The 26,816-nt window shown below is 33.7% G+C and overlaps 5 protein-coding genes across 8 annotated transcripts; 4 read left to right on the plus strand and 1 right to left on the minus strand.

Moving 5' to 3' along the window:
• Positions 1 to 3,512: 3,512 nt before the first annotated feature.
• On the plus strand, positions 3,513 to 6,092 carry LOC105765887 (protein SUPPRESSOR OF GENE SILENCING 3 homolog). The gene is made up of 5 exons (XM_012585156.2): positions 3,513 to 3,979; positions 4,056 to 4,731; positions 4,864 to 5,158; positions 5,310 to 5,554; positions 5,668 to 6,092. Exons 1-5 carry the CDS (start codon positions 3,552 to 3,554, stop codon positions 5,914 to 5,916), a joined length of 1,893 nt encoding a protein of 630 aa, XP_012440610.2. The 5' UTR covers positions 3,513 to 3,551; the 3' UTR covers positions 5,917 to 6,092.
• Positions 6,093 to 7,481: 1,389 nt separating this feature from the next.
• LOC105771155 (E3 ubiquitin-protein ligase RSL1) lies at positions 7,482 to 9,032 on the plus strand. Its single transcript, XM_012592566.2, has 2 exons — positions 7,482 to 8,437; positions 8,686 to 9,032. The coding sequence occupies exons 1-2, from the start codon at positions 7,605 to 7,607 to the stop codon at positions 8,756 to 8,758; spliced, it is 906 nt and encodes a 301-aa protein (XP_012448020.1). The 5' UTR covers positions 7,482 to 7,604; the 3' UTR covers positions 8,759 to 9,032.
• A 1,833-nt stretch (positions 9,033 to 10,865) lies between these two features.
• Positions 10,866 to 12,188, plus strand: LOC105771368 (E3 ubiquitin-protein ligase RSL1). The gene is made up of 2 exons (XM_012592809.2): positions 10,866 to 11,761; positions 11,870 to 12,188. The coding sequence occupies exons 1-2, from the start codon at positions 10,950 to 10,952 to the stop codon at positions 11,940 to 11,942; spliced, it is 885 nt and encodes a 294-aa protein (XP_012448263.1). The 5' UTR covers positions 10,866 to 10,949; the 3' UTR covers positions 11,943 to 12,188.
• A 1,333-nt stretch (positions 12,189 to 13,521) lies between these two features.
• LOC105768745 (uncharacterized) lies at positions 13,522 to 17,276 on the minus strand. Of its 4 annotated transcripts, none has more exons than XM_012588886.2 (3): positions 17,187 to 17,276; positions 16,817 to 17,025; positions 13,522 to 14,917 (listed from the first exon to the last, which is right to left on the minus strand). In XM_012588886.2, the coding sequence occupies exon 3, from the start codon at positions 14,810 to 14,812 to the stop codon at positions 13,739 to 13,741; it is 1,074 nt and encodes a 357-aa protein (XP_012444340.1). In that variant the 5' UTR covers positions 14,813 to 14,917; positions 16,817 to 17,025; positions 17,187 to 17,276; the 3' UTR covers positions 13,522 to 13,738. The 4 variants fall into 4 exon arrangements, with proteins under 4 accessions (XP_012444340.1, XP_012444341.1, XP_012444342.1 ...); XM_012588887.2 differs by having other exon boundaries at positions 17,127 to 17,219; XM_012588888.2 differs by lacking the exon at positions 17,187 to 17,276 and adding an exon at positions 17,130 to 17,150.
• Positions 17,277 to 20,639: 3,363 nt separating this feature from the next.
• LOC105768743 (ribulose bisphosphate carboxylase/oxygenase activase, chloroplastic) lies at positions 20,640 to 25,417 on the plus strand. Its single transcript, XM_012588883.2, has 12 exons — positions 20,640 to 21,007; positions 21,113 to 21,198; positions 21,603 to 21,612; positions 22,030 to 22,092; positions 22,466 to 22,579; positions 22,714 to 22,775; positions 23,563 to 23,617; positions 23,770 to 23,971; positions 24,112 to 24,218; positions 24,352 to 24,407; positions 24,673 to 24,765; positions 25,165 to 25,417. The coding sequence occupies exons 1-12, from the start codon at positions 20,680 to 20,682 to the stop codon at positions 25,270 to 25,272; spliced, it is 1,284 nt and encodes a 427-aa protein (XP_012444337.1). The 5' UTR covers positions 20,640 to 20,679; the 3' UTR covers positions 25,273 to 25,417.
• The last annotated feature ends 1,399 nt before the right edge of the window (positions 25,418 to 26,816 follow it).

Consider the following 26,816-nt stretch of genomic DNA (forward strand, 5'->3'; position numbering starts at 1 on the left):
AATAAAAATTTTGATTAAGGTGGACAAATTTGATTAAGGTCGACTCGATTCGAGAAAACTTCAAATAAAGTTAGGATGATAAAATGAGATTCAAAAACTCGATTAACTCGAAAATTTTCGATTCGATTCGATCGAATGCTCACCCCTAGTGTAAACAGAGAAGGTCATACAACAACGACTTTAACAGTTCAATGACTTAAAATGATAACTTTTGAATAGTTCAATGACTATTTTATAATTTTTTGGAGTTGATCTAAATGTAAACTTACCAATAGTTTAATAACCTTAAGTGTAATTTACCCTTAATTTATATAATATATATGAAATAAAATGCTTGCGTGGTTAAAATTTTCTTCTAAAAAAACCCATTGACTTGTATTTGGTTTTCATAGTTTTAATTGAAAATTTTTAACGCTTTTTTGAAATGCTAGGGTGGACGTGTTTTTTTAGATTCAAAAGATGGAGAATCTTGCAAAGTAAAGGATATATTATAGACATGCTAGAGTTGGTATTCCTAAACGTTCTAATACTAGAGTTAGAACGATGATAACAATAAAAGCTAAAAGAGAACGATAAGTTGAAGAAAGGTTTGAAGATGAAGGAGAGTGTACATGAGTGTTCATAAAGGGAATTTCGGCTGCCTTGATATTGCTACTTGCATAAAAGTGTTTAAAGACCAAGTTACCTCTTGTATATGATTGACAAATGCAGGTGCTTTTCACAATTGCTGCCTGCATGAGAATGGGTGGAGTTCCATGTGGTTAATTGGAGTAGGTGTCCTTGGTTGGAGTGCTTGAAGCATTTTAATGGTCCTATCTCCTAATCTAAGATACATTTGATGTGGGGTTGAAAGTTACTTGTGGTGTAAGTATCACATTTCATCTTATATAATTTGAATACTCATACGTCTCTTCACCTGTTAATTTTTTTGGGATTGGTAAATTTTAAAGATTATTTATTTATTTAAAGGTATTTATGAGGCAGGTCAGGATTTAATATATGAATATCATATCGTTGTTTAATCTTAATTCAACTCGAAATATGAATCTTAAATTTTATCTAATTTTTATTTTTGTAAATGGTTAATTCAATAATGTTTATGCTTGCATATTATTTTTTAATATAATTATTTTATTTAATATTTAGTATATATATTTACGACTATGATATTTTTCTTTTATTAAAATTTTAAATATAAACAACTTAACGTGTTTTTAATATTTATGTTATAATATATTAATTTAATTTAAAATGATATATAACTATTAAATGATAAGGGCTTTAACCATTACTCTCTTTTGGCATATATGAGGTCGATACTAGTGAGCTTAGTGGATATAACTAAATTATCCATTATGCTTGAAATTGTTGGACTGTTGTGGTCATGAAATCCAAAATGATAGTATTTAAGTGAAATATAATAATTATTTTGAATTTTAATTCAATTAGCATAATTACTGTTGCAACAAATTGGAATATTCTTAAAGATGTTATAGGAGGTTATAGAAAGGTAAGATATAATAATTAAAAAACAAAGGCTAAGAAGTATTCCTTACGAGGAAGTTGACATGATAATAAATTGCAGTGCCAAAAAGCTTGTTGAATGTTGTATTCAGACTAAAATAAATGGTGGACATTAATTTTAAGATGTACCATCACAAGGAGAGTTGGTGAGTCAATTTTTTATCGTCAGAGATAGATAAGATGAATATGCTTAAGGTTTAATTAGTGTGGGCGGCTTATTTTGGGAGTCGGGATATGATTGTTGCAACATTCTTTTTTACATTTCACAGTTTTAACCAAAGTTTATTATTGTTATATCTCCTCTGATTTAGGATACATGGCAATATAGTAAGTTGCTTGAGAAGTACTTGCAAGTAATTCTTAACTCTCCATTGTTCGAATAGTCATCGAATTACCAATGTCTCGGAAGATTTACCTCCACTCAACCTCCTAGCCTCTTCAAAAGAGTTCTAGCCATTAAGTTATTAGTCCTTGCGAATTGACTACCCGCTACCATCAGAAAGGTCTTTGCCTATTCATCTTTACGACCAAACCACCCTCCTTTTTAATGTGAATACAATCTTTATTGTAGACACATCCTTTAGGCCACCAAGCCCTACCTTAATGTAACAATCCCATACCATAATTTAAAAGGAATGACAAAATGAGTCCCATCATGAATATCTCTCCATGCACACCACAATGATAGCCTATTAGTAGATGGTTTACCATATTAGAACTATCAAGCACAAGACCTCCACTATATATACCCCCTTTCTCCTTTGTGCTATTAGGTCCTTTACTTACACTCCTCTTATGCTCCGCTCAGCTAGGATGAACCAATCTTCCTTAACACCACCGCATCATCCTCTTTATCCCCTCCCTTATTGATATACTCATAAAAAAACTTATCATCTAATCATCCCAAAATTCAATATTAAATTTTAATCATTTCCCTCTATCTTTTCCAAAGACATGTCTGATTCTAAACATTTCGATGACGATGGACGAAATGGGGCAAAATTTTATAAAAAAGCCAAATGAAGCAAGTAATAAAAAAGTTTGTGTTTGTACCCAAAATCGGAGTTCAAACATTTGTGTAATTAATTTCCTTTTCAAGAGTAAAGAAGTGCAGAGTAATAAAAAGAAAACAAATCAGTAATCGGCTAAAATCAAAATTCATGAATCATTTAACCTTCAGATGAGGGAACATTTAACTCAAAACATATTATATTAGGACAAAGACGAATCCAATTTGTGAGTTAAAAACTGGATAAATATTGGGCCTGAAATCTCTTGGAATTGACGTGCTGCTAAAAGGTAATGATCCATTATTTGGGCTCAAAGTATTCTATATCCAAGTAAGCAAATAATAGTAAAAATTAATTTCAGAATTCAGATGAATAAGCATTTGATCGAATTCACTGCTTTGACCCCCATACCAACTTATGGTGCATCCTGGGGAAAAACATTAATCCCAATCTTTATATTTCTTTTCCTTTCGGATTTCATCTTTACATTTCCAACAACTTAATTACCACGCCACCAAAAAGAAAAATAAAGTTCAATCGCTATAATAAACCCAATTGCCAGTGCAATCCAATCAAATCAAAGGATAGTAAACTTCGAAGTAGTTTTCGTGCCTAAAAACTAAAAAACGAAGTTTCAACACCAAAATATTGGGGTGCTGGCCATATTTGTCTAAAGGAGGAATAAATCTACATATAGGCGATCAATCAATATATATAATCCTCCTTAAAGAAGTAGGAAGTGCCCAATGAACAAAACTTCTTCTCAGCTAAGTTGTTTTGTACTGTAATGTTAATCATAAAGGGGCGTGGACTAAATCTTTTAGCATCAACTTGTAAAATAATTAATCCTTTAACGAAGTAGCTTGTGTCCAATTATAGGAACTTCTTTGCCAAGTTTTAGAGAAAGACATTAGGAATCAAGTCATATATATATATATAGCAGCTAGATAGATGGTCATTTTTTGTGAAGAACTGAATAGACTGAATTCGATCGATCCTTTACTCGGAATTACTAATATGGCCAACGAATTAGCATTTGATCTGATCTATGGAGTTGGTGACGAGAAGGATATTTTCGAGCTTTCATATGCTACATTTGCTGAAGAGTTGCAGCTCCAGGAGATCCTGAAGGAGTCCATGATGGGTTCTGAAAAGGAGCTGGAAGATGCAGCTAGTGAAGCCAACCAGAAACTTGAGTGTCTTGTCAGCCATGGATTATCCAACACGGAATGTGCTATCTCCCATGTCTCAGAGATTCATGAGCCTCAGTCGTTCAATAAACAGGGGTCAGCAAGATGGCGTCCCCAGCAGAGGTTTGGTTACATTGAGCAACAGAGGATAAACTGGGATGACAAAGGAAGAGACCGTTTCAGGTGGAGGAAACCTACAGGGTGGCACAACATTAGGGGAAGAAGGGTGGGAGATGTTCCTCAAACCAGTTCCAGGTCAGTGATTTTTACTTATTTGTAACAGATGGAAAAATACATATTTTAACTAATATCTGAAACATTGGTTCTCCAGCAAGGAATTTCATGCAAAAACCAGTTCCTGGGGTGAAGGCAGTCCTCTTGTTGGCACTGGTAATATTGAAGATCCTAAGGGTAAAGGCAAAGCCATAGATGATGGCTGGTTGCTGGTCTCCAAATGGAAATCCGAAAGCAGGGGTGGAAACAGTGTTGACAAACAGCAGGTTGATCTCGGGCATCCTAATCATTTAAAGGGTTCAAAAGATGACGACACAAGTGCTGTTCACGAAGATGATTGCGAGTCCTTGGATGATGAGGATGACTTTGATTCCGATGATAGTCAAAAGAGCTACGAGAGTCGCAAGAAGAGTAAATGGTTTAAGGAATTTTTTGAGAGAATGGACGCCTTGAATGCAGAGGAGATTGATCAAACCCTGTGGCACTGTCCAGCATGCCAAGGTGGTCCAGGTGCCATCAAATGGTACAGAAGCATTAGTGACCTGATAGCACATTCCAAAAAGATTGGATCGAGAAGGGTGAAGTTACATCAAGAGCTCGCGATGCTTCTAGAAGGGGAGTTGTGCATTAGGGGAACATCAGTTTCTCCTCCTGCTGACCCAATTGTTGGTACTTGGAAAGGTTTAAAAGAGGAGGCAAGAGATCATCAAGTAGTTTGGCCTCCCATGGTTGTCATTATGAACACAATGACAAGCAATTCAAAGGATGGAAAGGTAAAAATGATCAGAAAATCTTTTGGTTTTTAATAGTTGAACCAATGATGCTGGTTTCTAGCACTGATTAAATTGAAAATTGTAATATACATTATATTATCTAATATGCATGCAATTTACAACTTCTTTCAGTTTGTTGGCATGGGAAGTCATGAGCTTCTTGAGCACTTCAGCTCGTTTCCTGCTTTAAAGGCTCAACATTCCTATGGTCCTCAAGGTCACCGTGGTTTGAGCGTCTTGATCTTTGAGAGCTCGGCGGTAGGTTATTTAGAAGCCGAACGACTGCATCAGAATTTTTTGGACCAAGGATTGGATAAATTTGCTTGGAATTCTTGTACAAACGAAGTCCTGCCAGGAGGAGAGCGCCAACTTTATGGTTTCATGGCAGTGAAAGAGGACCTGGATTGCTTCAACCAGCATTGCCAAGGTGCTCTTTGTCATTCATACTGTTAAAGGTTCTAAGTAAATGCCCTGGATCATTTTAACTGATTTAATCTCAAACTAACGTGTATGAGATTTACACTTGCTTCCAGTTCGTATTCTCTTCAAGTGATTGACATGCTATTACTATTGATCAGGTAAATCAAAGCTCAAATATGAGCTCAAATCATATCAAGAAGCGGTTCTGAATGAAATCAAGAAAATGAGGGAGGATAGCCAGCAACTTATCCGGCTCAAGGATAAGCTTGAAGAAGAAATAAAACGAGCAAAAACTCTTGAAAGATCAGTCGATGATCTAAGTAGGAACCTGCAACAGAGAATGAAGGACATCTGCATATTTGAACGAAGGGTCAAATCACTGCATGAAGATAACAAAGAAGAGGTAATAATACTCTTTTAACAAATTCCACACAAAATTTTCCTTTTATGCATAAGGTTGTTAGCTACTATATAATACATATAGGTAACTGAAACTTGAGTGGCGTAATTTCTCAGGTGGAATCCCAGGAGATCTTTTATAAGGATCAAATTAAAATTCTGGAAGCAAGAGTGAAAGAGCTTGATCACAAGTTGAAGGAATCTGGCGCAAGTCCTTTACATACAGGGGAACCTGAACCTGCCATGTCCGGCCTATTGGAGGAGGAGCACACTCCATATCAGTACAACAGCAACCTCGGCATTGATGAAGATTCAAGTTTGGAGAATGGAAAGCTTCCAAGCAAATCCAATGAAAATGGAGATTGAAAACATTCAAACCACCAGCTTTTAAGACTTTACTGCAACTCATAAAGTAATATCAGTGTAGGATTATATATCCCTGTGGATGCGTTGTAGGGTTGGGTGCTATTTGTTTATAAGAACCAACTATTATTTCATAATTTCTTCATGATAATTACATGGGTACTTTATGTTTATTAAAAAAAAGTTTTTTTGATACAATATTGAGGGTAAGGATGAGAATCACATGATTTAAATTCGCATGTTGTATCAAATGGATATCCAACACAAACTTAAATATCGATTTACACATGTCAAGACACTGGAAAGAAGTTGAAACGACAGTGATTTTTAATTGGCCTTTTAACTTTACAAAAACAAATAATTTTATCCATCAATTTAATTTTTCACACGACGTTGCATAAAAATTAATTGAATATTAATGTATCATCTATGTGGCAATAAAAAAATTAAATAAAGGGTTAAAATAAATTTTCCTTTTGTAAAATTAAAGTATCAAATAAATTATTATACCCTTTTAATTTTCTTCTACGCCGAGAAGTACTGGATTCTCTTTCGAATAGATCCTGAAAGGAGAAGGAAAGCTGGAATGCCACCAGACGTCTATTATTGAATTCACCCAACCCGATAGTACCCATTTTTGGAACGTCCAGTGCCAAAGTCACGGAATGGGTAAGTCACCAATCCCTAAAACGGATTATGTAATGTACTTTACCCGCTAGGTTAGGGGGCGATTTTACCAGAGGTTTATATTGTATCAATCCACCCTTGTGTGCGTGATTCCTGTTGAAGCATATACTCGAGTAATTATCTAGGATAAGGCGATATCCTAGATGCTATGGGGAATTTTTCACACATAAAGTTTTTTAATCGGAGAATTCTTCATTTTTGTCTTAGAAATAAGGTCGATATTGAGTCCTGGGTCGGTACCAGTACCAAGAGTAACAAAAATATTAAGACTGTCGTTAAGAATTATCAAATAATTGATAAAATGAACCTTTTTTATTTCACAATTTATCAAGATCAAGAAAGCAACCCATCTAATAAAAAAGGAAGCCATTTTGATTGGATGAGACTGAATGAAGAAATACTAAGTCATCCTATACCTGGAACATTGCATTGTAGAACAAAGAGCAATAATAATAAATATTAATATTCAAATGTTGTATAAAAAGAATCTGATTCTAAATTTTTTTGGGAAATTAAATAAAGTTTTCAATGTAGTTTATGTACTAAGAATGAATATTGAGAGATTATTAAAAAAAAACAATCTCTAAGAAAGTTAAAACATTTGAACATACCTAAATTAATAACTATGAAGAGATTCATGGTTTCAAAGACTTAAACTTTTCCCTACAAAATTAGTAAAAGAAATGAAGCTTATAGAATTATATATACGAATTCGAATTGTATAGTGGTATAATTATAATTGTGCAGAAATATATGTGCTTTATTTCCCACTTAAAACCAATAAAGGCGCTTGTTCAACTTGTACATGAAGTACTTGCTTTAGAGAAGTCAAGAAGTCAAGATTTATCGATTAACGGGGACGTTACCACTTAATGAAGTAGTTGAATCAGGGTAGGGCTCTTCATTGCTAAATTACTTGAAAAGCCATGCCGTTTACTCCATTTTATTAAAAGAAAAAAAACAATTGAACCTTGTGGAGTGTAGTCAGTCTTTCGGTACCCATCATGGCACAAATCACACCATCATCTGATCTTGATTTTGTTGATGATTTTTACTACTCGGCACTCTTTGATGAAGACGAACATGAAATCTTTCCACCATCTGACGAAAAGTATGCCGAGGAGTTGCAGTTTCAAGAGGCTCTCATGTCATCCACCGTCTTTTCCAAAATGGGTAACAATGACATCTGCAACCCATGCATCGCCCATGCTTCATCACCCCTGTTAATCCAAGCCGTGCCTCTGCCCGAGTTACTGGAGATGGAAACAGAGGAAACCGGTGAATCCTCCTTAAGCTTCTGCGAGATTTGCGCCGAAAGGAAAGAAAACGATCAGATGTTCATTACGCAAAGCTGCAACCACTCTTACTGCTCCGATTGCATTAGCAAGCATGTTTCGACGAGGGTTGAAGAAAACTTAACCGTAGTAAGGTGCCCTGGAGTGAATTGCGAGACTGTCTTGGAACTCGATGAGTGTAGGCCTCTGCTTCCCGAGGTGGTAATCCATCGGTGGGAAGATGCTCTCTGTCAGGAGTTTATTAGTGCATCCCAGAGATTTTATTGCCCGTTCAGGGATTGTTCAGCCTCACTGCTGAATGATGGGGGTGAAGTTATTAGAGAAGCGCAGTGCCCATTCTGCCACAGATTGTTTTGTGCGCAGTGTTGTGTGCCATGGCATCCGGGGATTGCATGTGAGAATTTCCAGAGGCTGAATGAGTATGAAAGAGGGAGAGAAGATCTCATGGTGAGGGAACTTGCCAAGGAGAATAAATGGGCTAGGTGCCCCAAGTGCAAATACTATGTTGAAAGAACAGCAGGTTGCCCACACATGGTTTGCAGGTCAGTTAATATTCTAGTCATTTGTAATACTATTCATCAATGATACTGAATGATTGTCCTTGTCTTTGGAATTTGGATATTAGATTTTTTTTATGCTCTATATGCTGGAACGTGATTAATTCCCTTGAGCTCATATAGATGTGTTTAAACTAGACTCTTTTAGACTTACGGAACTGAAAATGATTTAAAGCTTCTTAAAAAGAGTACTTGGAGTTGATAAGGGAGTTGTCCTATGATTTTGGTCGCAGGTGTCAGTTCGAGTTTTGTTATGGTTGCGGAGAAAAGTGGAGTAACACTCATGGTGGCTGCCAAAGGGATTAAGAACACAACAACTCAACAATACCACAGTAAATGTTATCATCTTTTAAGTTGTTTTTAGTCTCTTTAAAGAAACTATTTGCATCAGATGTGCAGTAAGTTTAATTTGGTCTAATGTTCTTAGTTTATGACACATCAGATATAACTGATGTAATGAGGTATGAACTATTTGTTCGATTTAGTACTGAGAATTTGTTTGTTATTACTCTTAGTTGTGAATGATGTTTATCCATTGGAGCTTGTTCTTGATTGATGAAGATTGTGGTTCATTGTGGTAGTCTTTGTGTTCAACTTACATGCTAAAATACACATTAAAACACAGGCATTGAACCTTATGAACTGTATCCTAGAAGCTTTATGAAAGAAAAAGCTCTAGAAACAGGTTAGCAATCTTAGTATTTCACTAAAGCCTAGCAAAAGATTAAACTGCTAAAATACCCTTTCATAACAATTCTTAATCGAAAAGGATTCATTTTTTTTAGGCAAAATAGATAAAACCTTAAAAGAAACTTGTTTTATTTAGGTGGGATTAAAAGAGGAGAATAAAGTTGAAATTAGAAAAAGGAAGAACATAAACTCAGTCACAGCCTTTTCTTTTCCTGTGCTACTGCATTCTGTTTGCTGTACTATTTTCTGATCAGTTTTAACAGGGGAAGGCAAATATAGCTATACTGAGAAAAATAGCTCCTTTTTTGCTGCTGAAGTTCCTTTGTGTGCTAGTATTGTGCCAATCTTACATATAGATCTTTGGTCAATTACATTATATAATTTTAGGCACTTTCCAATATTCATATACCCTTGGGATAACTTTTAAGAACCAAACTTGCAAGTTTGGTCTCAAAGTAGAAGCAAGCAAGCAGAACGGCTAATGTCCCACTCTCATAAAGGACATTCCAAGTGCAGTGAATCTCCTTGTTTCGTTCTCTCGTAGGAATTTCTCTTCCTCTGCGAGAAGGAAATCAATTCTTTAGTACACAATATGAGGTCTCCGTCTACTATCGATCTCGCACTTCTATTCAATATCACGGCTACGTGTTTGTAATTGACCTGCACCGGCATAGGTTCAGCCGTGCTACATGAAAGTCGGTAAAGGGCCAGGCGTGCTTAAAGTTCTGAACTGGTGACTCGGATTGAGCTCCCCTTGCTGCACTGTGGGTTAACAAATATAATGGAAATCATATATCAATTAATAAATTTGAGGTTTTCATCTTAATAAATATAGTAGTGATTGCCTAAAAATTTGTGGTCCAAAGTCCATTCGCAACAGATACATCGAAGATATTTGCACCAGGCCCATCGTAACCCCATGCAAGCCGAATCACCTTCCAGCTAATTATGGTTCTAATTCAGTGCCCTATCACTCTCTACAAGAAAGTGTATAATCTCTATTTTCACTTGGTGCCAATATGTTGGCTTCTGAGACAACAAAGCCTTCGCTCCATATTAAGGATAAAATAAGGTAGGAACTTGTTCACCCTAATGGTGATGAGTACTAAGAACTATAGCAATAGAATCATTGCAGATAATGTTTAATTACCCTTTTTATGACGCACACCAAAATCTACAAAAATAACAAAAGCTTTGTTCATCTTCTGGGATGGGTCCATCCTTCTACTAGTGTTTTAGCTTTTTGTTGGTTAGTGACAACAATCACATAAGATTTTTTGACTAAGATTCTGTAGCAAGAACCACATCTTCGCAGGCAAGTTACAAAAAGGATGTTTGCTATTTAATGCATAGAAAAGTCAAAACTGTTGGAATATGCATTGTTATCCTGGCAGATGTCAAATAGAACTTGGCATTTCCCTTACGAAGTTACCCAATAAATTTGGACACAGTATATAATATAAATATATATATATATATACTTGGAGTATCAGATTTTCATACTATATCTTCGTATATGTAAAGTACATCTGTTGAAGATAGATATTTAAAAATAAAATAAGTGCAAATAATGTAGGTAAAACTTAAAAGCACAAGTCAAAGCTTCATATCCACTTATATTTATTTATTTGTTGATAAATTGCTTGGATCGTAATGGACATTTTCCTAGAAAGTTACGCGAAAGTTAGAATCAGAAACGGACATGTTCCTAGCAAGTTAGCTTCAAAGCTACGCCCATATATATACCAATGGCTAGTTAAACTTAAAAGGGGAAAAAAGATTGGTGTTGTAATTAAGTGCTTGTAACATGGCAAAAGTTTCATCTGATTTCGATTTTGCAGAAGAGGTTTATTGGTCAGTCCTTGATGGAAACGAAGGAGGTAATTTGGAAGACCTAGATGCCCTGTTAGCTGAAAAGTTGCAATTTCAAGAAGCAATATTCTTGTCGGTCAAAGAAAACGTCTCATCTTCGTCCTCAACCTCAAGCTCAACGTTGAAGGTGACAAGTTCGTCGATGCCTGAGCACAACAAGCCAGGGAAATCTAAAAAAAGAGTCGGTCCATCCTCCTTAAGTTACTGTGAGATATGTTATGATAGAAAAGAAAGGCATCAAATGTTCAGAATCTCGGGTTGCTCTCATTCATTTTGTGCTGGTTGTATTAGCACATACGTAAAGACAAGGCTAGAGCAAAACATAACCATAATCATGTGCCCAAGGGAGAACTGCAAAGTCCCATTGGAGCTTGAAGCGTGTAAGCCTCGGTTTCCTAAAGAGGTGATCGAACTTTGGGGGGATTTACTACGCGACGAACTACTTTGTGCGACGGGTGGGCAACTTTACTGTCCTTTCAAGGATTGTTCAGCTTTGTTGCTGAATGATAACCACGAAGTCATAGCAGAAACAGAGTGCCCCTACTGCCACAGGTTGCTCTGTGCTCGATGTAAAGTTTCATGGCATTCAGGGATCAGCTGTGAGGAATATCAGAAGCTGAGCGAAGATGAGAGAGGAAGTGAAGACCTGATGGTGAGGAACCTTGCCAAAGAGAAAAAATGGAATCGTTGTCCTCGTTGCCATATCATAGTTGAAAGAACCGAAGGTTGCCTACATATGACTTGCTGGTAAGTCTATGAATTATGCTTGTTTGCTTGCTTAGAAAGTAATTCGAGAAATTCGTGCTGTTTCGTTATGCGTCTAATTACGAATCTTGTTGACGCCTGTGGTTGCAGGTGTAAGTACGAATTTTGTTATGCGTGTGGAGCAGAGTGGACTCATTATCATGGTGGCTGTCAGGGCAACTGAGAAGACAAGTGTAGAATGTAGATATGACAAGGATAACATAAGAATGAGAAACAGCAGTTAGTGATATTGTGTTTCTTTTTTCAATAATTGGAAGTCACTCTTAGCATTCAGATGGAAACCAAGAGAACTTGTCCTGAAGTTTGGGTTTTCTGTTAAATGCTTTGGTACAGAATTGTCACTTTCTGAATGTCATTTGGCTTTGTTTTGCTGCAATCTGAAAGTAATTTTAAAGAGATTTCTGCAAAATTGAGCACACTTTTAAGTTACCAGATTACTTTCAACAAGTGGAATCCACACGTCTTGGATTCATTTTTCCTTGATTTGAAATAAAAGCAAAAAGGCTATGAAATTTCTACATTGAGAAGAAACGATTAGAGTCAAATTAATGTCAAGTTTACTGGATTTAGGGTCATTTCGGAGCTTAGCATGAACCCTGGCTTGGACCTACATCCAATTGAATTTTCTTGCTGATGTCTCATTAACATAAACTAGATTTTAGTTTTCACCTAATCATCCATAAAACAAAACAAATAAGGTAGATTTTTCCAAACCTAATCAATCCATATTCCACGTGAATTATGTCGATATGATAGCAACCCATTTATTATTGAACCCAAAAAAATAGCAGCTCTCACAACATATTTGATTCATTCTAATGAAATAAAGTAAAAATGGAATAGCTATTTGATAAAAATGAAATACAAAAGTGACGAGGACTGAATAATTTGGTTGACTTAGTGAAATAAATAAATGATTATATATATAATAGTTTGTTTGGATAAAATATTTTTAAAGAATAGGTAAGTAATAAGTATAAAATTATAATATTATCCTCGTTAAATAAATTATATTTTACGATCCAAAAATACAAAGAAGGAGCTGAATTGGTATTTTAAATTTTTAGCAATTTTTTCTTACTTAGGCAATTGATTTAGTGATTCGACCCCGATTACTTGCCTCTACTATCTTGTTATACCTCAACCAAATATTTCCCAATTTATTATATTTAAATTAATAGCTTTTAAGAAAAATGTATAACCTTCGCAATCTCTATCATTTCACAAAGCTAAGTTTTTATGGCTCAATTGTTCTTTACAATTCCGTTACGGTTTTCTACCCAAAAACCTTAAGCATGCTCGTTTTAATTTTAATGAGAAAATGCGTAAACCATAAATAGCTCTCAAAGATGTGTGCTTACAAATGTTAGCTCACTTAAACAATAAAAGTTAGAACGGTAAAAGATATTGCAATAAACACCTAAAAGATTATGTACAAAAAACTTAAGAGAAATGAATATCTAAATGGAATTCTCTTGATTTCAATACAAGAAGTATTTTTAACTTGTATTTATATTCTCTAATTGATTTAGATACATTTAAAAAATAATTTAAAATAATTTTACTTCACTAAAACTTTAGAAATTCAATTTTCATAGCTTACAAGCAATGCTTCTCCTTTTTTGGTATATAAAAAAAATTAGTAATATGAAAAAGTCAACAATACCGATTGAATAACCATTTGAAATCAAGAGTCGGATATTCCGTAAACATTCAATGATATATGACAAAAATAAACATCATGCAAGAACCGCCCAACAAAAGCTAACATGGCATCAAGGTATCAAAATATCCAACAAAAAGAACCATGCAAATCGAAAATATGTGACAAAAGCCAAATGTCGACAAGAATAATATCCAATATAAACGAAGGTCATAAAAGTGAACCAAAACAAGGAAAGAGAGCAATTCTAAACAGAATCAACAAGTCAGCCACAAAATCCACATCTAAAACAACCATTAATCGTCTGATGATGGCGGAGGTGGGAAACGTGACACGAGTTGAGCCATTTGATCCTCCAAATAAAAAATCCGAGGCATTAAGGCATCGAAACGAGCATCTACATGCTGGGAAAGACCATGAATGGCATCAAGGATGGCTGAAGTGCGAGGTGACGGTGGTGGAGGTAAGGCAAGTACCTCCTCCTCGGGTTGTACTTCTCCTTGTAATTGTTGTGCCGCTGCCGCCTGTAGTTTGTCTTTATGAACCCATTTACCATCCTCCTTATAGTAGCCACAGCTATGAACAGAGGAAATATTGATGAAGCTATCGATGGCTCGACCTGGATCAACAGACACCTTGAGTTTAAGTTGGCGAAAGATGAAAGAGAGAAAGGTGCCATACTTAAGGGTTTTGTTGCTAGAGAGGGGCCAACGAACAACCTCAATCATGTTAAGGAACATGAGGACCGGAAGGTTAAGATGATGCTTAGTTTGAAAACAATGAATGAACCAATAATCGGTTTTGCGCAAGATCGCATGTTTGTTTGTAGGGTTAATGGTCCAAGTGAGGATGAGATGAAGGATCCGATCATGTAATTCTAAATCACTAGCATGATCATCTTTAAGGATTAAGGTCGAAGGGAAAGAACCTAAAAAAGTCGGATCACCATCGAGAGGAATCCTAAGGTATTGAGACAAAATGGCAGGGGTAATGGTTACTTTCTCACCCATGACATACGAAGTGATTGCAGTAACAGTTTTACCATCATCACCGTATTTGAATTCGGCATTAAAGTAAAAGACTCGGACGAGGTTGTCATGACAAGGGCCCGTAAGTTGGAGGCAATAAAGCCAACCCCATTCGTTCAAGGTGGAAAGGTGTCGAAAATCGAGTTCATCGCGAAGAAAGGGAAGGTCAATAGGGCGAGAAATATGAACATTTCGAGTAGCAAAGGAAGTCTTGAATTTATTAAGATCGTCATGACCGCGGAAGCAATCAGATACGGACGATGGATAAACAGCACTAGATGACGCACCATCCGTCCTAGCCCTTTTCTTAGTAGCTCTATTATAGGAGGTATGAGGAGGCATGATAAACAATTTTTTGTAGGAGTAAGGGAAGAGTAAGTGTGCTAGGTGAAGACTAAGGAGTACTAAGAAAAGAACTAAGACAACATAAGAAGGATAGAAGAAAACCTGCGAAAACAAACGCAATCAATTGATACTTCAAAAGCAGCAGCCTAATGTAACAGTATACAAAATCTTTAATTTTTTTAATTTATACACATATTATATATGAGTATATATGAATTATAGAAATATTAGTTTTAACTCATATATACAAATATACGTAACAAAAATGGAAATCGAAGAAAATGAATAAAAAATAAGAATAAATAATAATGTGATGGTTCAAACCAAAAAAATCCAAACATACTAGACACGAAAATATTTTATATAGAATTACCACTAATCATTTTAGATTAAATGTGATTAGACACTTATTGAACATATGCAACCCCTGTTCTAATGGACAATACCACATTAGTATTGTCTAAAATTTTGATTATTATTCTAAGTTATTCTTATCTAATTTGACTATAATTACTTAAATTAATTTTAAAGAAATTCACATACTTCATATCTTTAAATTTTTAAAGAGATACATCTCAACCATTTACAAGATACCTTCTACGATTAATTATTTACGACTCAAAATGTTTGAAAATGATTTTGGAAAAAATAATCTGAAAATACTTTGATTGTTAGTTTAGGAGAAAAAAGATAAACTCAAAAACTTTTGGGGCGAAAAACTCAATACGCCTTAGTCATTTGTGAGACACGGCTCGATGAATTTTTCAATTTACAAAACATAAATATCACTTTTATTAATTTAATAAATCATTTGCAAGATACGAATTAACAAAACGACCCTCCGCGATTCCGAGAAATCTGATATATAGATATATATTTACTTTTAAAAGAAACTGGGCTTCAACCACTTGCAGAACACCATGTATCGGTCAACCATTTGCAATCCATCAAAATTTTAAAAACATGAGGTTCAAATTGAATCCGAATTGAAATCACAAACGTAGGGATTAAATTGAACAATTTACAAAATAACCGGACAACGAAGAACCTAAACTGACAATTATCCAAAATTCTAAAGCAAAAAAGACGGTAGTAGATTTCCCGCTTGTTTTAATGGAATAATAAACAGGTCACTTATGGAGTACGAATTAACCAACTGACCATTTGCGGTTTCAAAATAGTAAATTTTATCTTATTTTATTTCAAGAACATATATATATTTTTAAATTGAATTCATTATTATTAAAGAAAAAAGACGTCGGTCTTTGGGGGTACAATTGAAAAGAGTCAACCGTTTGTGGCCCCCATAACAATGTCTAATATATAACACTAAAATTTTATTCCTAGAACATATTCGCAAATTAATTATCACTCAATATTCAATATTATAAAAACTTAAAATAACTCAGGGATCAATTGAAATAGGACTGAGATTTCATGCACAAGGACTAAATTGAAGCAGACAAAAAACCTGACTACAAACACGTCAAATGGCGAAGGACTACAATAGGAATTTTCCCCGAAGCCCAAAAATATCTAATACATGAGCGGGAAATTTCCCACTTGACGCGGTGAGAGGATAAAATTAAAAATAAAAAGCTTTATTTATTTTAATTCTGTTCCTTTTTACTTTCTTCTTTCTGACCCTAAGGCCCTTCTTTCCCTTCTCCCAACTCTCCCCTTTTTTTTCTCTCCCATGGCTTCCTCTTTTACCCACCATTTTTTTTTATATATTTTACCTTTTTAAATCTCTACAAACAATTATGATTTCTGTTTTATCTTTGTTTGTGTGTTATTTATTATGGAGATTTCGTTGCCTTCTCAGCTAGATGGTTTCGAAATCATATGAAACACCGTATCATCAAAGGCTCTTCTCCGATTTCCGGAGTTTCAACAGTCTTTTTTTTTTTAAATCTGGGTTTATTCACGAACTAGTAGCGTGCATGCGAATAGAATAAAGAAATTAGGGGGAAAATAAAGCAAAAGAAGGAAAAAAACTACCTCCGGGTAGTGGCATTTTGGAATTCAAGCTTTGCCTTTAACGTGTGTTGTGATTTCTCTGATGCACCCCCTACGGTGGTCCGTTAAGAGATTAGATGTTCCGGAATGACTTGTTTAGCTTGTCATTGATTTCCGACTGTATTCAGCTTCCAGGCACAGACGCTTTGATCACATCCTTCACCGCTCCCTTTTTTGCTTGGCGATTGTTTCTTGACAATAAAAAAAATTACAAAATCATCATCTCGATAAGTCAATAAAGATTAAAGAAAACACATTAAAATCAAGGCCATAGAAGAAATTAGAGAAGTACTACACATATGAGAAATTCCAGAAATTGTTTTCCAAAAAGAAAGGAGTATGGCAGACTAACCTTGCTTGGAGGAGCAAGATAATGAGAATGGGGTTTTTTACAAAAATATTATAAAAAAATAAAAATTTACCAAAATATTACAACTTTTTTTTATTTATCAAAATATTACAATTTTTTTTATTTATCAAAATATATAAAAAAAACTAAAAAAAAAACCTGACACCAACCAATTAAATTGGCGGCACCATGGTGTCAAAGGAAAAAAAAATGTGTAATTGCTTGCTAAGTCCTCATTATTTATTATTATTTTTATTTCCTTTCAACTCATTTTTTTATTTAATAACTCTATTTTAATTTAATAAACTATTCTCATTTAATAACTCTATTTTAATTTAATAAACTATTAAGTAATACTTAATTTTTTAAATTAAAATAGAGTTATTAAATGAGAGAATTCTAATTAAGTGACTATTTGCAGTTTCAAGGACTTGACATAGAAATTCACCATTTTGAATTTTGAAAGTGAATTGCTGCTGCTTGCGCACTAAAATTGAAATGTGGCTAATTGCCTTCTAAGCCCTCCTTATTTATTATTTTCTTTTATTCCCTTCAACTCAATTTTTATTTAATAACTCTATTTTAATTTTATTACTTAATAGTTTATTAAATTAAAATAGAGTTATTAAATAAAAAATTGAGTTGAGTAATAAAATTAAAATAGAGTTATTAAATAAAAAATTGAGTTGAAGGGGAATAAAAAGAAAATAATAAATAAGGAGGTCTTACTTAATAGTTTATTAAATTAAAATAGAGTTATTAAATAAAAAATGAGTTGAAGGGGAATAAAAAGAAAATAATAAATAAGGAGGGCTTAGAAGGCAATTAGCCACATTTCAATTTTAGTGCGCAATTCACTTTCAAAATTCAAAATGGTAAATTTGCATGTCAGGTCCTTGAAACTGCAGATGGTCACTTAATTAGAATTCTCTCATTTAATAACTCTATTTTAATTTAAAAAAATTAAGTATTACTTAATAGTTTATTAAATTAAAATAGAGTTATTAAATGAGAATAGTTTATTAAATTAAAATAGAGTTATTAAATAAAAAAATAAATTGAAGGGGAATAAAAAGAAAATAATAAATAATGAGGACTTAGCAAGCAATTACACATTTTTTTTCCTTTGGCACCATAGTGCCGCCAATGACTTTGGCACCAATGGTGCCACCAATTTATTTGGCACCTTTGGTGCCGCCAATTTAATTGGCTGGTGTCAGGTTTTTTTTTATTTTTTGGTTTTTTTTATATATTTTGGTAAATAAAAAAAGTTTATATATTTTGGTAAATAAAAAAAATTATAATATTTTGGTAAATAAAAAAAAAGTTGTAATATTTTGATAAATTTTTATTTTTTTATAATATTTTTGTAAAAAACCCATGAGAATGTTTTCTTGCATCAGCTTCGTATAAGCCTTCAGAAGGAACATCAGATTAGATTCTCCCGATCAAACGAATCAAACCAACTTGTCTAGGACATTCAAAGCACCAAGTTATAGGCAGCTCATTTGAATAGTCCATTGTGTAAAAAAACATAACCATATATACCTATAAGTGAAAAACAGTTCTACTATAAGGGAAAAATACTGCTTGTGCTTCAATTCCTCAAAGTCAAAGCTCCATAGTAATAATTTGAATTTTGTAAATTTGATTAAGGGAGTGTTTGGATATATTTTATTATATCAAAATATTTGCAAATCAAGGTTAATAATATTTTTAAAAATAAAATCATAATATAAAATGAAATTAATAAAAATAATATCTAAAATACTTTTTAAAAATTATAATTAACTTTAGTATAAATTATGTATTAATAATATCTAAGTATAAAACACTGATTTAATATATCAAATAAATAATGTTTTGTCATTTTAAAATATTTTTATTTCATATCATAATTTATACCTTGACATATTGTATTTAAAAACGTATAAAATATTTAAAAATCTTTTTCTCTCATTATAAATCCTTAAATACCTTCACTCTTCTCCCATTATCTCCTCAATCATTCTCTCCAATGCCTCCTTGTTTATTGAGAAAATAAAAAGTCTCATTCTGTCTCTAACTAATCACATTAATATTTTGGGTAAACTACACCATTAATTATTAAACTATAGATAAGTTTTCATTTTAGTTACTTAACCAAAAAATATTACAATTTGGTCATTAAACTATTCAAAAGTTTTCTTTTAAGTCACTAAGCTGTTAAAATCGATGCTATATGACTTTCTCTGTTCGCACTGTCTGCATCAATCAAAAACTTTATTTCTCCTTCTCTTCTACAACTCAAAATTTTTTCATGAAATGACTTTAGATGTCACAAATTTACGAACAAAATTTAAAAAAAAAATTTCAACCTCCAACACTAACAGTCATATTGACTTTGAGCTAAGGCATGTTCTTCTACTTATCAATGGGTACTGATTCATCGTATCGATTATCGAATCATTGCTTGAAACTCGCTAGCGAAACTTTAAAAAAAAAACTTAATAGCCCAGTAAATTAAATAAAAATTTTTGAATAGTTCAGTGACTTAAATGAAAACTTTCGAATAGATCAATGACCAAAATTTAACTTTTTAATTAAGTAACCAAATTGAAAAGTTACCCATAATTTAGTAACTAATGGTAAAATTTACCCTATATAATTTATTTTCATAAATTGTTTCGTCTTTCCGCTCCTTCACCTTTACAACTCATTCTATTTCATTTTCTTGAATTTTAAGAAATGAAAACCGGTTTCCGATGAAAGAGTGATGAGCATGGTTGTCAACCGCCGACCACTATTGTCCAAAAACTTCTTAACTCCAAAAATTCACCTCATATAATATTTTGCCTTCTCTATTTGATTTTCCTTTGAGTTTTTCCGAAATCTTCTTCTAAAAGAATAAATAAAACAACAACTCCACTTAAAAGAACTTTAAAAATCTAATAAAAATTTCACTTTTTGAGATGCCCAAATTTTGCTATGCTTGTACTGTTTGCCAAATATTATGATTTTTTTTTTTAAATTTAAAGGAATAAAAATCTTTCCCATGAGTTGTTCGTTGGGATACTGTCTCCGAATCCACGCTCGCCTGTAATATCTACTCTTCGGTTTCCCCAAACAATGGCTATTTTACCGGCAAAACGTAAACAAAAAAAACTAAGGCTCGAGTAATTGAGAAAACAGGAATCTTTATCGACTCACGAAACTTCCCCTCATGAGAGGAGTCAAGGGTCAAACTCCCCTTCGTCGTGCCGGAAAAGGGTACATTCGGCTTTGCCTAACCATGGTTGAGGTTGACCCAAACCCGGTCCTTTCATAACACAATGTCATTTGAGTTGAGTAATTAACTCTAGCCGTTTGGATTTCGAAAAGGTGGGTGAGAAGGAGAGTCACATAACTGTAACTTGTCTGTTTGTGGCGCCAAATGTTCCAAAAACTTTTCCTACCTATCCATTAATAAAAAGAACCACATAACCCAAAACAACTGTTTATAGTATCCAGGCTCCAAATGGCTCTCTTCAGACTGCCTTATTCTTTCCCTTCCACTCTCCCATCATTCTTTCCAAAGATACTCTTGCCAGTTCCCTCCTTTTCAATTTCTTGTTCTTCAAAATCCACTCCCAATCAACTAAAAAACAACGATGATAACAGCAATACTGATAATCCCAAGAAACCCAAGAGACTGTCAGAGCAGTCTTCCTGGGAAGCCAAAGATTCAGAAGGGAGAGATTATCTATACAGGCTTGGCAAGGAGGCTGATAACATGAACATAGCTGTTGGTGCTAGGGCTGGTGTGATTGATGATCTTTTCACTGGGAATTTTCTTGGCAAAGACTGTAATTTTCTTCCCTTTGCTCTTCCTTCTATATTTAACTTAAGACAAACCTTTTAAAGAAATGAAATTGAATATCTTTTCTCTTCTTTTCTTTTTTTATCTGTAGCGGATATTGTGTTTGATTACAGGCAGAAGGCGACGAGGTCCTTTGAGTATCTACAAGGGGATTATTACATTGCTCCCGTATTCTTGGTAAAATTTCCAGGCTAACAATTTCCTTTTGCATTTCTTTTGGAAAAGTTGAGTTAAAGGTGGCTTTTTATGATTCAGGCTGATGATAGGTTTGAACTAGAATGTGATTAGCTTTACAGGGTCTTGTTTATCTTTATCAAATATTCACCTCTGCTGTGATTAGCATATAATAATAAAATAATAATTTTCAGTTCAACTTTACTATCTTGTTTGAACTTAGATTTTCATTGTCTAGTTCTTAATTTTGCTTTAAATTCAGTTGCAGTTAACATATATACACTATCTTTTTTTCTGCTGTTATCTATAGAGACAGCAAGTTGTTATTGTATTTCCTTTCTTCTTCTTATGTGTTTATTATTTGTCAGAAGCTAACACTGCATTATGTTTGCTTTTCTCATTGTCAGGATAAAGTTGGTAAGTTTTATGGAACTGCACAAAGATGAGAAGATTGCTATGAATGATACAGGAAAAGTAGGAAATCTGGCAGAAATTAGTGACTGGAGCATTCCTTCAATTTTCTGTTTTTTGAAATATCCATGGAGTTTAAGATTATTTTGTTTCTATTATATGCTTTAATAATGAGAAGAAATCCGATATATTACTGTCGATACTATTATCCATCACCCTTTACCATTCCACGATATTATCATCTCTGATGTGTGACCTTCCACTTGCCAGCTTTCTCTGATTTTCCAACTTGATGCTGAGCCTGTCATATAGTTATTATTTGTCTTCTTGAAATAATCCTATCATTTTGGAACTTATGAAATAATCCTATCATTTGTCTTCTTGAATGATGACTTGTTTTTTTTCCTGTTTTACTTGCTGCAGCATGCCACATCGTGAAGAACTACCTTGCTCATCTTCTCAACGTGAAAATTCCTTTGATTCTAGGTATATATTTGAAATAGTCAAGTGAATTTTTTTTTCTACTTTGGTTGGGAAGGGATGAGGGGATTTTTAAAAGCTTAGACATACTTGTTTTTTACTTTTGTGGGTAGGATTGGTTTATATATTGGAGTGCTAAGTATAAATTCCATACTTCTCATTGTTATATTTGTCCTTAACGGTTTGGGTCTTAGGACTGCTCACAACAATCTTGAATCCTTGATGATGGTTTCAACAGCTATGCTGGAAACAACATTTCACTGCATTAAATATCTTATGGACTGCAGATTCTTTTCTGGCATTTCTCGCAAAACCAATGTAGTATATAACTTGAATTCTCAATCATTTTATTTCTGAAACATTGGATTTTGACTTGAAGGTGTCTGGGGAGGAAAAGGTCAAGGAAAAACATTCCAAACTGAACTCATTTTTCAGGCTATGGGGATTGAACCTGTAATTATGTCTGCGGGGGAACTAGAATCTGATAGGGCTGGTAAGATCGGTTTCCACCGTTTTTCCTTCCTTGCCATTTGTCTGCAAGAATATAAGGAGATTCGATCCATTCCGTTATTATTACCTTTTTATGTGAAAAGACATGATGTATTCAAATTGTTGTTTCCTTGACAGGAGAACCAGGAAAATTGATACGCGAACGCTATAGAACAGCTTCCCAAGTGGTCCAGAACCAAGTTAGAAGCTTTACCACCCTCATTCTTCGTATATGTATGTCTAGGTTTATGAAGTTTAATAATGCTCTTTAATACCTATGGTAAAATCTGCATGTTATATTAGCCTTTGCATAGGGATATACTGATATTTAATGTGTCAACGAACGGATTATTCCTCCTCCTCCAATATCTTTTTCAAGTATATTGCGGTCCTCTTACAATGATAAGATGAAATATTCAACCATGATAATGATGTAAAAGAGCAGAAGAGAGTTGAGAAAAATCCGAGTACAAGAAGAGATAGTGAGAGAGCATTTTTGCCACTTTGACTCAAAGCCTTCGCAAATGCTTGAACTCCTCAAAATCCTGTGAATAATCTACCAAATAAGATGAAAATGATCAGCTGAGATGTTGAATTCTATTTCCGCCTAGAGGAGAGCTGGACAAAATAAATGCCTTAATGTTCCAAAATAGCACAAGCACGTTCAACTATCTATACGACCTTTCGATCAAGAAAGCAGTGAAGCTTTGTCGTCAGAGTTCCTATTTCCATCTCCGATTTTAAGTTCATCAGTGCCTGACAGAGATTGGAATGGAAAGGCTAAAGTCGTTCCCTTGCCTTAGAAAGTCAGAACTATGGTAAACATATTAGCATGAAAATAGAACAATTATGACCATAATAATATCCAGAGCTTTCAGTATAAATATTTACAGATACTCAGTATGCTGTATGTTCCACATCATTGTTAATGACTTTCTGCAATTGTTCTTAATTGCATGTTTGTTTGAATTTTCTGAACTAATGCAGGGCAAGATGAGTTGTCTGATGATCAATGACATTGATGCTGGTCTTGGTAGATTTGGTGAGCTTATGTTTTACTGGAACAGAAAACCTTGAACTGTACCAATTATGCTTCAAGTTTCATAAATTTCCTCTTGTTTAATAAGTTTTAAAAAGTTACTTATGTACTGATTCGTTATCTTATACTTTATATATTTTTCACATCTTATCTAGGTAATACTCAAATGACGGTCAACAATCAGATTGTTGTTGGTACCTTAATGAATTTGTCAGATAATCCAACCAGAGTTAGCATCGGACAAGATTGGCGAGAATCAGATATAACAAATAGAGTCCCTATCATTGTCACGGGGAATGATTTTTCAACCATTTATGCTCCCTTGATCCGTGATGGAAGGATGGAAAAGTTCTACTGGTACATGATACTAAAGCTCCACTCTTTTTTACTTCCCTTGTGGTGCTTTGTTGATACAATACAATCAAATGGTCTTGTGGTGGTTCAAAGAAAGAAATCAAGCTATTCCATTATTATCTAACACATCATTTGTAATACAGGCAGCCTACTAAGGAAGATATTGTGAACATTGTTCACAGAATGTATGAGAAAGATGACATATCTAAGGACGAGGTCGTAACTATTGTGGAAACGTTTCCCAATCAAGGTATATTCAGATCCTGCATGATCTCCATGATTAGATTTTCTCTGTCACTTCTATAGCAAATATGTAGAGGGAAAAACAATGACTATATCATGGAGTGCATATTGAATTGTTTTTCCTCTTTGGTTTTGGACAGCCTTAGATTTTTATGGAGCTCTTAGATCTCGAACATACGACCGGTCGATTTCAAAGGTATGTAACTCTTCATTTAGGTATAGAAGGTGTTCTCAAGTTATGTGTGGATTTTCTTTCTTAAGTGATTGCCATACCTAACATGGTGCAATATTGTTGCTTTTACCTTGCTAGTTAGTGATTATTAGTTTCACCATGTTAGGAAGGTATCTAAAATGTCCATACCTGTTTTATGCCGTCATTTGGACACGTAATTTTTTCGTCGGTTCAAAGAAAACAAGTAAATATAATGTATTTTCATCATCTTACTCCTTCCATATTACAGTGGATTGAAGATATTGGAGGAATTGAAAATCTTGGAAACAAACTTCTCGGACGGAAGAAGAATGAAGAGCTCCCCGTATATACTCCCCCGCAGGTAGTATGGTAATCATAAACTTTCTTTTAGAGGCGCAAATTCATATGCTGTTAGCAGAGTTTTCAAGGAAAATTGGTTAATAACTAGTGCATGATCATTTTTCATAGAATAACTACCGAAAACAACATACAGAAGCCAAAAGAACTTCAAAAATATTACATCTTCTATCAGGTGATGAACAAATCAAAACATGGTGGAATTCCCTTTTCAGTCTTTGCCCCCGCCACTGGCTTTTTGATTGTTAGTTTATATAAAAACGTCTTGATATGATACCCCCCCCCCTTTTTTTTTTCTTTCTGAAAGATTGTTTTTAGTAAGTTGAAGCTCGCAAGAGAAGTGAATGTAGTTTTTTTTGTGTGTGTGTGATTTGACTGGGAGTGGGGATGTTTCATTGAACAGCAAACGGTGGAGGCTTTACTTGAATCAGGGTATTCTCTCCTGAGGGAGCAACAGCTAATAATGGACACTAAACTTTCAAAGGAGTACATGAAGAACATTGATGACTGACTCTGATTCGATACCATCTGGTCTCAATATTATTAATATTTTTAATTTGTGGATTACTTTCTTTTCTCTCCTGGTGGTTGATGTGTATTTCACTTTTTTATACCATTTATATTTATCTAATTCGATTATTGATTTTTTTTTTAAATCAACCGTTATATATGAAAAATATTGTTAAATTTAACTATGGATCTTGGTTTTCCTTTTTTCTCCTCTTCAAAATAATAGGATTAGAGATGGAATGGGGCAGGTTTGGGTCGGGACAAAGTCGAGATCAAGTTAGGGTTGGGCAAGCAAAAAAAGATCTCCTCTGTACTATTGTTATTTTTAATCTTACTATTCCAAAGACATAACAGCAGCAGAAAGACTTTATTTAAAATTTTTGTCCCTAGACCATCTAATCCCAAAATAGCTTTTTTGATTTTGTAAAAAAAAATAACATTTCAATCACTGTGTCATTATTTGTTGTTAGAGGTGTATCGGGAATTGAATCACACATGACATAATTATAAGTGACACCTCTTATAACATATAATAATATAGTGATTAAAATGTTATAAAATAATAACGTTATTTACCAAAATGTAACAAATCAAAACATAATTTAGCTAAATTGGTTATTTTTATTTTTGTAGTTTACCGAAAAAGCTATAGATTTACACCACAATTTTTTTACTTATTTTATTCAAATAAATAATATGTAATAATGATAATTTATATAATTTCAGATTATTTTAAGAGTATTTATATTTTTATATTTCGATAAATCCATAATATGAAAGTTATAAGATTTGAACTCATAATATATATATTTTAAAATTTTACTATTCCAACCGAAGTTACATTTAATTTCTATATTAATTTTCTATAAATTAATTACATAAAATTTCACTCACATGTATTATAACTCAATATGGACAATTTTTTCTATGTTTTAGGATGTGATCTCCATAGAATAAAAACGTATTTAAACTTTAACAATAACGTTTAAGTTAACTTTCATTCATTAATTATGATGACAAGGCATAGTAATTAAGATGTTTACGTCATCCAAACCATTCTTCAAAAGTAAAATGGCTTAATTCGTACGATATTGACAATGGAGTGACATTCGTTTTCCATCAAGTAATGTCTGTGCTAAGAACAATTAAATCGGGAATCCAATGCTTTGTTTCTTGAACACCCCTAAAACATTCCTATTTCACTTTAAAGCCTTTGGGCTGCCCAATAATAATCAAGAAGAAGAAGAAAAAATTGTCAAAACTTTTTCTCGTCAATCGGGACAATATTCCTACAGCTTCTAGTGATGGTTTATGGGAAATTCTTGAGTGGAAATGAGAAGTAAAACTTAGTTGACTTGACGCTGCTTAAAAGAAGAAAGTAAAGGCACTCATCTTGTCTTCATTTGTCTAAATAATTTTCAACACACACAAGAAAAAGGATTCTTTATTTCTTTGTTTATCAGATAGCTCCCATCTTTTATACCTCCAATTATTTTAGACTACTCTATGGTGGGCAAAGGTTTGATGCTTGCTTGGCATGTTAGA

Source organism: Gossypium raimondii, chromosome 5 (assembly GCF_025698545.1).
Source record: "Gossypium raimondii isolate GPD5lz chromosome 5, ASM2569854v1, whole genome shotgun sequence".
NCBI classification, from domain to species: Eukaryota; Viridiplantae; Streptophyta; class Magnoliopsida; order Malvales; family Malvaceae; genus Gossypium; species Gossypium raimondii.